At 49.8% G+C, this 10071-nt stretch overlaps 1 protein-coding gene across 1 annotated transcript in view; it reads right to left on the reverse strand.

Moving 5' to 3' along the window:
• Positions 1 to 1978: 1978 nt before the first annotated feature.
• Positions 1979 to 10071, reverse strand: part of MYO9A (myosin IXA) — a 26902-nt gene continuing 18809 nt past the window's right edge. The window contains exons 17-24 of the mRNA XM_009073627.1: positions 9098 to 9290; positions 8432 to 8560; positions 8026 to 8131; positions 7430 to 7561; positions 6278 to 6401; positions 3229 to 3431; positions 2908 to 3050; positions 1979 to 2460 (exon numbers count right to left, since the gene is read on the reverse strand). Of these exons, the coding sequence (XP_009071875.1) occupies positions 1979 to 2460; positions 2908 to 3050; positions 3229 to 3431; positions 6278 to 6401; positions 7430 to 7561; positions 8026 to 8131; positions 8432 to 8560; positions 9098 to 9290 (1512 nt within the window). The remainder of the gene's footprint in view (positions 2461 to 2907; positions 3051 to 3228; positions 3432 to 6277; positions 6402 to 7429; positions 7562 to 8025; positions 8132 to 8431; positions 8561 to 9097; positions 9291 to 10071) is intronic.

The raw sequence follows: 10071 nt of genomic DNA on the forward strand, positions 1-10071 counted from the left end.
ATATAAATACACAAAAATATACATAAAGAAATATCTTTTCACCTTGGATATATCTCATATATTTGTGTATGTTCTAGATAAAAGAAACAAAAAATACATAAAGAAACAGATTTGGTCTTCATGTGTATTTCTTTTCACATAGTTTTCTATTAGACAGAGAATATTTATTATGTCTATTCTCTTTAGCTGTAGAATATATAGAGTTCTTTACATGTATCAAATATTCTTTCCAAATATCCCTTCCAAATATTCCTTCCAATATACTTTCCTTACATAGAGATGCAATGTAAGGAAAATACACAACACTCCAAAAGAAACATACATATATATATCTCTGCACTTTCCCTAGCCCAATCTACCATCCCTGCCCTTATCTCACTGGGATGAGAACAGAGGGATGAGGCTGGAACACTTCCCCCCCTCCCTCAGGATCTTCCTGTGTAGCACTGCTCTGAGGGCAAATCCAGGGATTTTAGCTCCCAGCACTCTCAAGTCAGTTTGGTGCCAAGCACGTGGATGCTCCTGCCAACTCCAGCTCCTGCAGAGTTTGGATTGGCTCTCCAGGAGCTTTCACTGGTGTGGTCACCATCCACCTTCCCAGTCGGTCCCAAAAATCCCTATTTTCCCCCTCTAGGGCTGGGAATATCCCATTTTCCCAACCAATGGATAGGGGAATGATTGACTTGGTCTTGCTCCACTCCCAGGATGCAGCACCAAGGTGGGTGCTGTTCCCACTCTCCCTGTGGCATCTGTCACTTCCTCCATCAGAAAAAAAATTCAGTATAGAATGGGAAAAAAAAAAGTGAAATTTAAACCATAAAATAACCTCAATAAATAAATCAACCCTGGGAAGAAACAACCCTTGGGCAGAGGGAGAGGGAACAGAGGGGCAGGAAAACACTGAATACTCAGGAAAACTCTGTTTTATACACATTTTCCCCATTTTTGACGGCGTTCCGGGAAAAGGATGAGCCTCAACCTGCAACGCACACCTGGAAGGACGGATCCAGCCTTTATTCATCTAGTGCCCCAGGACTCAGAATTTTGCCTTCCCAGGCATTTTTCCAGTACCTGGAGCTTCTCCAGGTGCCACTGAGGGTGATGATGATGCTGATATGGGAGGGATTAAGAGCAGAGTCGTTAGCTAGCATTGTTAATTAGTCCTCTGATGGGCTAATTACACCTCCAGGGATTTTCTGCTGGAAACAAACTCAACGTTTTGTTTTGTGGAGCAATGGCTGTGACACCAAGGACGGCTCAGCCCATTGCTCCTGTCCTCCCTGGCCCCAAAACAACAACAACAACAATCAAACCAAAAGAAAAAAAAAAAGGAAAGTCCTGTCTGGGGAAAAAATATTTAACAAAAAAATAATAAAAATATACATATTTACAGCACACTCCAGGAATCAGGGTATGAACAACATCCATTCAAGTAGTCCTCGTGGGTTATTATTATTACTATTTTTTAATACTGATGGTCTCGAAAAAAAAAAAAAGCCAAAAAAAAAAACACAACTGAGGAAAGGCGGTTAGGTCACGTTAAAAAATAAAAAAAACCTAAAGGAAAAAGGTGATTTTTTTGGCAGATTTTGAGGCGTTTCCATGCACTCGGTGTTGGCGTGGATGAGGTGGTTAAAGCGCACAGGGCTTGGCTGCGGTGGAGCCTCGGGATGCTCCCGTGGGATTTTCAGGCTTGGATTTCCTCCTCCCCATGGGTGACAGCAAATCAGCACGAGGATCTGCGGCGCGATGCTCCGGGCCGTGGGATGCTCCGAGGGGAAGGGCACAGGAACCGGCCAGTGCCCCTCCAGCCCTGGTGCACCCCCAGCCCCCGCAAGGGCCCCCCATTAAGGCCACCATTAAAACCATCCCCCACCAGCCTCTTGGATTAAGAGCTCATCCTCCATGAGGAAGCCATCGGAGCGTGCCGGTGCTGCCGACGGGGAGGACGCCGCAGTGCGTCCCGGGGTGGAGCATCTCAGACCATGAACTCGTTGCTCCCCAGGAGGACGAGGGGTTGGGTGGTGGCACAGTCAGCCTCGGGGTTCCTCTTGCGTCCCCCTCCCGTCCCCCCGTCTGGGGGCTCTTTGGCTTTTGGGGGGGAAGTTTTCACACTCTTCAGTTTCTGTTTGCCTTTCTCCGGGTTGAACGTCCCGCGGGTGGTGAACTGAGGCCTGTCCTCGGGGTGACGGAGAGGTCCCGCTGAGCCCTCGGGGCTTGCCCGCGTCTCGGGGGACTCGCTGTGTCCTCCTGCCCGGTAGAAAGGCGATTTGGAGTACATCTGGAAGCGCTTCCGGGGCAGGTGGGGCAAGCAGGAGGTGGACGATTGGGAGGAAGAGGAAGAGGAGATTGAGGCATCGGTTGGGTCTGCCGGCTCCGGCCGCATCCTGGGGTGCCTTCGCAGCCGGCTCGGCCCCTCCGCCTTGGCAGGGCGCAGGGAGGTAAGTGCTACGCTTCTCTCTGCAGGGGGAGAAGCACCACGGGAGGATTAGCACCCTGAAACCACCCAGCATCTCGGTGCTGCTCCCCAGGGACTCGTGCCATGGAGCCAGGACAATGCCCCCAGCACCTCGCTGGAGGCAGCGTCAGTTGGGATGATGCAGCAGTGCTGGAGGAGTGCTCACCTCCCCACCAAACCCTGGCTGCTACCACCCACCTCCCTCCCCAGGGCCATGGGCTTTAACCTTTAATCCCCCTCTTTGTGCCTAATTAAACTGCCAACTTTAAATAAACTAGAAGACCCCAAATAACCCCCCAAAGCAACAGAAAAACTGGAGAAATCTGATCTGCTGGAAGGTGTCCCTTAGCCATGGACGGGGGGTTGGAATGAGATGACCCCCGCTCCATGGCTGAGGTCTCTTCCAGCCCAAACCATTCTATGATAAACCCAAGAAGGCCTGGACTGACCCGAGCGATCGGAGATGGCTCCTTCGGAGTCAAAGTTCAGATTTTCGGAGCTGTCGGCGGTGCCGATGGAGGCTTCGGACTCAAGGGTTTCGTCGTCAGAGGCACGAGGCTCCAGTGTCAGCATCTCGAATGTCAGCTCCTCCCTGTCAAAACCAACACAGCCCCACTGACCCAACAGCACCAAAAAGGTGGGGAGGAGAAGAAAGGGATGCATGTACACCAAGAGATCATGGAGGGGTAGAGTCCTCCAGTCATTAACCAGATGATGTCGAGCAACATCCACAGGTTGGGGACGTGGCTTGAACGTTTGGTCAGACTCACTTTTCCTTCTGTAGGCTCTCGATCTGCTCAGTCAGCACCTTCTCCTCCTGCTGCATGGCCACTTGCTGCTGCTCTGTCACCTCCATCTCCATGGCCTCCTCACTACTCATGGTCTCCTCGGGGACGTCGGTCACCGAGGGCAAGCGTCCCGTGACAGGAGATGTCGGGCTGGGGTAGGCGCCACGTCGCACTCGTCCTTTGCCCTGAAGGGAGACAACAGTGTCACCACCACCAGCCAAGGTGATTTTGCAAAGACTCAGGTGCCAAGCACACTGCTCTCCCAAGGAGCAAAGACGATGGCCCTGGCCATCGGTCCTCAGTGCGCCAGTGGTAGTCGCACCCAGGATCCTCCAAAACTTCACTTCAGACTGGGAGAGGTACCAGAAGGACTCAACACACTGGAGGGATTGAGGATGGATGTGGTGAGGACAGTGGTGGTGAGGATGACACTGATGAACCAAGTGCAACTTGGTGGTAGGATCGGTTCCCACAAAGCCCACAGCTCCTGGGATGGGAAGCTTGACCTGCCCAGTAGCAGTGTTGACTTTGGGTGGGAGCATCATCAAGGCTTCGACTTCAGGGCACTCCTGCTTCTTCCTTAGATCAAGTCTTTCATCATTCCCTCATCCATCCTTGGTATTTCCTGAGCACCTCAAAGGTCTCCATTGATCCCTTCAGCAAATGGTAACTCACACCTAATCATGTTGGCCATGCTCTGATCTCACATATGTGAGATCCAGAAACCACAACCACCTCCAGTGGCTCCTTGTAAGACAGTAAATGTGGATTTTTGTGCCTGTGGCTAAAATCCCCCTGATTTAATGCAGCTCTGAAGAACCACCTAATTTTTTCCGTATTAAAGAAAGGACTCAAACGGGGGTGGGACATATGGAGAGACATTATATATGCAGCTGCTTTAATCTTCTGAGGACCAGCTCTGCGGGTGTGCTCCGTAGAGCGGAAGACAAAGATGGATTTTTGGGGATGAGGGACACAACAGACATTAAACAGCTTTTATCTTAACTGTTACCATGACCAGCACATCTCATCTTCTAAATTCCAGATCCTGAAGCAACCAGGACCTAGGAGATACCCACCACTTGTTGACCTCTCCTGACAACCATCATCTAGGATGAACCTGCATCTCCTTGTGTTTGAAGAGCAACACAACTTTTCTCCCTGTATTTAACCCCTGCAGCATCCCTGGGTCTTCCTGATAATCCACATGCCCAGAGCAGGTTTTCAGGATAAAGAAGACTCCCTTTTTTGCTTTAAAAGTGAGATTTTTCCTCCATTTTACCCCTTTCATCTTTTAACATCACATCTCCATGATTTTTTCTTCGTCAGCAAAGCTGTTCCAGCGCTGTGACGTTCTTCTGACGACACTTTTCACGTGTGCTGCTGAGCTGAAGCACAACGACCTGAATCCTATTAGCTAAAACCCCTGAAATCCCGAAGATCCCACTAGCCCATGGACTTAAGCCCCTGCGAAATGCCGTGCTCAGCATCAGGGAAGCAGAGCTCAAATTTTGCTCTGCTCTGTCCCCTGACTCTTGCAGATGCTGAAGGATGAGGACTAGCATCATGGGCTGAGCCTGATAGGAAGGGAAACAGTCCCAAGAGCATTCCCAAAATCCTGCAGGTGTTTCTCTTGCCTGTTGTGGTCTCATTGGGAACTCAGACTCAAGGTGGGATGGAGTTGGGGGAATAGAGGAGCTGCTGGACCTCTCCCAGTTCAACCTGGGTGTCCTGACCTTGCGTTCAAAGTGGTGTTAACTCCTCCAGGAAGGTGGAGGAGACCTTTGGATGCCTTGTGGTCTCTGAGGCATCTGAGCTGGGGAGTCTTACCCAGATCCAGATACAACAGCACTGTGAAAGCAACTTGATGCTGAAACATACCCTGAGCAAGGAGAAACTGGGGTGGAAAGGGAAGGGATGAGTCGAGCAAAGTAAAAAAGGAGGGAAGCACAGGATGGAAAAAGGAAACAAAATAGAAAACTAAGTAAGTAGGAAGGGGAAAAGGAGCTGCGTGCAGGGATGGCTGAGTGCTGGCCGTCCCCAACTCCAGACCCGTGGGACCTGCAGGAGAAACAGTGGCCCTGAGGAGCAGCAGCTGCTCAGGGAGTGGACGGGCAGCGTCACGGACAATGGCCGGTGGGACAGAGCTGGAATGAGCGGCGGTGACACACACGGAGGGACGCGGCGGCTGGCACGGGGTGCGCTGCAGTTAATACATACCGGGATTGAACTGCGGGTTATGCTCATAAATCTAACTGCAATTAGTACAGGCTTCTGGATTAGAGAGGAGATGAAAAGGAAAGCAGAAGGTTAGAGTGCACATGCCGTCGCCCCTCCAAAAACCCGTTCTGTTCACTGTTAGGTTTTGTTGTCCACTGGGATGAGTGGGGCAGCTCTGCAGCACCAGCTCCACCACCTTGGGCAGCCCCTGCTTGGATTTCATCCCCAAAAAAGCAGAAGCAACGTGTCCCTGAGGATCACAGAGGGCAGGCCCAAGCAGAGAGGGCTGCTCGGCTCCTTAGCCCAAGCCTGGGACGACCGCACTGTGCCAAGTCCGTCCCTCTCCCGCAGCCCAACAAGCCAAGCACAGCGTGCATGTGCAGCCCACCAGACCCCCAGGAAGCATGGAAGCTCAATGAGATGGGTTGGAGGCTCCCAAAAAGGCAGTGTGGGAGCAGGGAGAGCCTTTGGGGAGCTCGTTTTGGGTTCAGGTAATGCGAAAGATGGTCCAGGTTACCCATAGAGCCAACAAAAGGCTTGACTCAGGACCAAACAATCTCAAATGAAGGTGGAAACGGTGCTCTGAGCTGGAGGGACCATGTTTCCACAGACTGTTCCCACCTTCTTGTGCTTTGGTATGACTTCCTGCAAAGGTGAGGAGCCACCATGGGGCTGACGGTCCCTGTCCTGGGGGAGATGGTGTGGGAGGTTGCGAGGGGTTTGGGAGGTTGGGATAAGCAGGAGAAGATAAGGTAGAGTGGCTCTGGGGCAAGGAGAGGACAGGAGGGGCCAGAGGGCTTTGGCATCTCACCATGGATCTGCGGATCAAGGAGAGGCGACTCTTGGCTTTGTTCTCTGCAAACTCCAGGCTGCTGATGTCCTTGAGACGAGCCTTGTACTTGTTCATCTGCTCGATGACGATTAATTCTACGCAACTAAGGGGGGAAAGAAATACAAAAGAAAGACACAATGGGAGGAGGAAGTGATTTGATCTGAGCTGTCTCTGTCTTGCCTGAAGATCTGCCCTGATGGAAGGGAGAAGGCTCCAGCTGGAAGCCAAAGGGTGGTGGAAATTCCCCTGAACAGAGTGATAATAGGCTATGGATGGATTGAGGAACACAGACTAGAGAAATTAAAGACCTCCAAGGATCCTATGGGAAAAATATTTCCTCTTGGAAAAGGGATAAAGGAAATACAGACCCAGAGAAGGCAAGTTGCTTCCAACTGTTTCATGTTCTCAGGAGGGTGCTGAGAGGAAAAAAAATAATCCTTTTCTTGTAATAAAATGAGAGGATGTGCTACAGCTGAAGTCTGAGGGAGTAGCTACAACAAAGTCCTGCTGCAGGACAAGTGCTCCTGCCAGCTGGGCCTCCAAGCACACCCTGTCAATACTTACTGGAGGTGAAACCACCTCTTTTGGAAGCCAAGCCCTTCTCTGGAGGGTTTCCATCATTATAACTGACTCCATTATCTATTTTTAAATCTATTTAATCTGAGTCAAACTGAGTTTGGGCAAGTGCTTCACTTTCTGTCTGTAAAACCTTATCAATTATGGCAACCACCATAAATAAATCTCAGTATATTAATATTGCTGCAGACCAAACAACTCACCTCAAATAAAAGAGAGAAAATTAAGTAAGAAGCAAGATCTGCTTGCCAAAAATTAACTGCATAAACTACAAAACTATGCCAGCACAAGCTCCACCTTTTTCTGCTGAGATGTGCTGGGCAGGAGCAGAAGTTGATCTGCTCTTGGAGATCCTTCATCACTTAAAAGTCCACATTTAACAACCTCTTGGGGACTGAGGGAAAATGAAATCTCTTCATGACGATGCAGTTACTACGTGTTCATCATGTCCATGCTAAAGCTCTGTGTTTGAGGCATTTGACTGTCCCTCAGGGTTACTGGGATGTGAGTGGTGCCATGGGGATGGAGCTGGATCCCCCAGCACCACGAGCTTACGTGGTGGTTTTACTGATGTCCTGGACGCTCTGCAGTGGGTCGGTCGTGTCAGGGCAGCGGAGGATACAGGGCGCAAAGACGATGGCCAAGGCGTTAGCTGACATGCGATTCGTCTCCTCCTGGAGGGCAATCCTAAAAAAACAGGCATTGAGAGAGAAGTCAGAGCTGAAAGCATCTCCACTGCACCTCTTCCACGTGGCCATGAACGAACAGAGGAGATGACATTTCTACAGTGCAATCTTGCTTAGCTCTCATCTCATCTTTCCTCTGCCCTCTGGAGAGAGACAAACCTGAAGACATCTTAGGTGTACCCAAGGCAGGCAAACCATCAGCATTTTCCACCCAAAAAATCTGTCCCTGAAGTGGTGAGAGGCACCACAGACCACAGGAAGCACGAGTGACCAGAGCACTGTGGAGCTGGCTCATCAATACAAGTATCATTTGGAGAAACAGCTCTGGGGTCACCTCCTGGGAGACATGATGGACCCGAAAGCTCTTCCCTGTGCCCTGCTCACCTGCTTTTGGTCCCAGCTGTTCCAGTAGGAAGGATGCTCAAGCATCCTCCCCTTATCTAAATCTGCCCAGGCCCAACATACCTCACCAGGTGGAAGATGAGACGCTCCAAGGTGCTGAGATGGGTGCGGGAGAGCTGATCAATGACCGAATACACGCCCCGCACTGTCTCCTTCCTCTCCTGGAGGCCTGTGGAGAAAGCACCAGCAGTTAGGAGTGGTTTCTGCTTCTTCCTTCCTTAAAAGACAGAACTTTTGGGGTTGAAATCTGCTGAACAGTGATGCAGATGCTACCAAAGGCGAAACCAAACTGCCCATGGCGTTGTGCAAAAAACTCCTGAGAGCCAAAAAATCAAACTATGAAAGTAGGTAAATATAATTTGGCAAAATCAGCTGGTTTGGGACCAAAGAGTGAATAAAAAGTTTGGCACTAAAAGTGGCCACTGTTTCCCTCTGCCAAGGGAATGGGATAATGAAGGAGGCTCCTCACCCATCGCCCGCAGAAACTCCTCATAGAGCTCAAAGGTCATGAGAGGGTTGGGCAGATCTCGGAGCCATTGCTTGAAGACGCTGGCGATGACATGGATATTGTAGTCATCCAAATTCACATTATCAATATCTGGGTTTGACAGCAGATTGAGGAAAAAGATAAAAACCAAGAAGCAACAATCAATATCAAGCTGTTAGTGAAGTCTGGGCGTTGGACTAGGTGCCCTTTAAAGGTTCCTCCCAATCCAAACTGTTCTATGATCAGCTACTCCTCCACAATAAAAGAAGTCCATATGCCACCCCAAAACCACACTGTGTTTCATGGCAAGAAATCCAGCACTTGATTTCAGCTCCATGTGGTAAAATTAGGGAGAAATGCATTTTCCAGGGTAAATCCTCAGGTAGGATCAGGATTTCTTTTCTCACTGGCTTTGATTCCTGTGGTGTAAGGTAAGGCAGAGTTTTGCCTCAACTAGAATGACCTTTTTTCCATGGATTGCACCCAAGTAAGCATAAGTTGGTGACTTCAGTTTTGGCTGGAAATGTGAAAACATCACTTGCACAGCCCACAGTCAGGAATGCTGAAGCATCCCACCTTCCTTACACCTAACCTTGCTGCTGCAGAGATTTGCCTCCCCCTGTGGACATTTTTTCTCCCTCCTTTCACCTGTATCCAGGCCTTGCCGCAGCTCCTTGATCTTGTTGGTGGACCCTGATTTTCTGTAGATGCCCTCAGTGTACAGCCCGTGCATTTCGATGTAGTTGATGAGCTTCTCCACCAGCACTGGCACCGCTCGCTCCTCGCTGGTCAGCCGGGAGAGCTCCACACCAAACTGCCGGGAGGAGAGCTCGGGGTCATACTGGAGAGGAAAAGGGAAAAAACAGGGGTTAACTTTGGATCCAACTGCTATTCAGACTCCTTCTGCTGGTCCAGGCTGTGTGAGAGTCAGTCTAATGAAGGAGGACATGAGACAAGGAGGACATGAAGGAGAGCCTGAGATGTATGTCTTGTGATGCTAAATCAGTCTTTGGACATGCAGCTGAAGTCATAAAGGTTTAGATTTTCTTTCTTTAACCACCCCACTGTGGTTATATTCTCAGCCTGGCAAAGCCAATGCTGCTGGACATGATCCTCCTCCACCTCCTGTCCCTCCAGGGATGATTTCACCCCCCAAAGAGGATGCACAAAGCAGAACAGGTATATCTGAACTTTGGGTGCTTAGATCAACTCATGGCATTGACAATTACAAAGTATCTGTGAACAAACACCATGCCAAAACAAGAACATGAAAAGACCCATCTACACCTGTCAGGAAAGACCCTTTTGCTGGCTGCAAACGCTCACTGGAAAGTTGCCATCTTGCAAATCCCAATGTGAACAAAGTCCTCCTGCATGGGAGATTCTGGGTGGGAAAAGTCAAAAGACCCAACAAAATTTTGACATAAATGCTCTGCCTCAGCAAAAGCAAAGTGAGATGCAATCCAATCATCTGCAAGAAGGTGGTGACCATGACCCAGGACACAGGTTCCCTTAAAGCCACTCCTGCTTTTTTATTTCTCCCCCTCAGTGTCATCCTTTCATCCTGCCAACCTTGGGAGAAGATGTGTGGAAGATGCCCATGTTGTTTCATGTTGTAGGGA

Source organism: Acanthisitta chloris, unplaced genomic scaffold (genome assembly GCF_000695815.1).
Source record: "Acanthisitta chloris isolate BGI_N310 unplaced genomic scaffold, ASM69581v1 scaffold27544, whole genome shotgun sequence".
NCBI lineage: Eukaryota > Metazoa > Chordata > Aves > Passeriformes > Acanthisittidae > Acanthisitta > Acanthisitta chloris.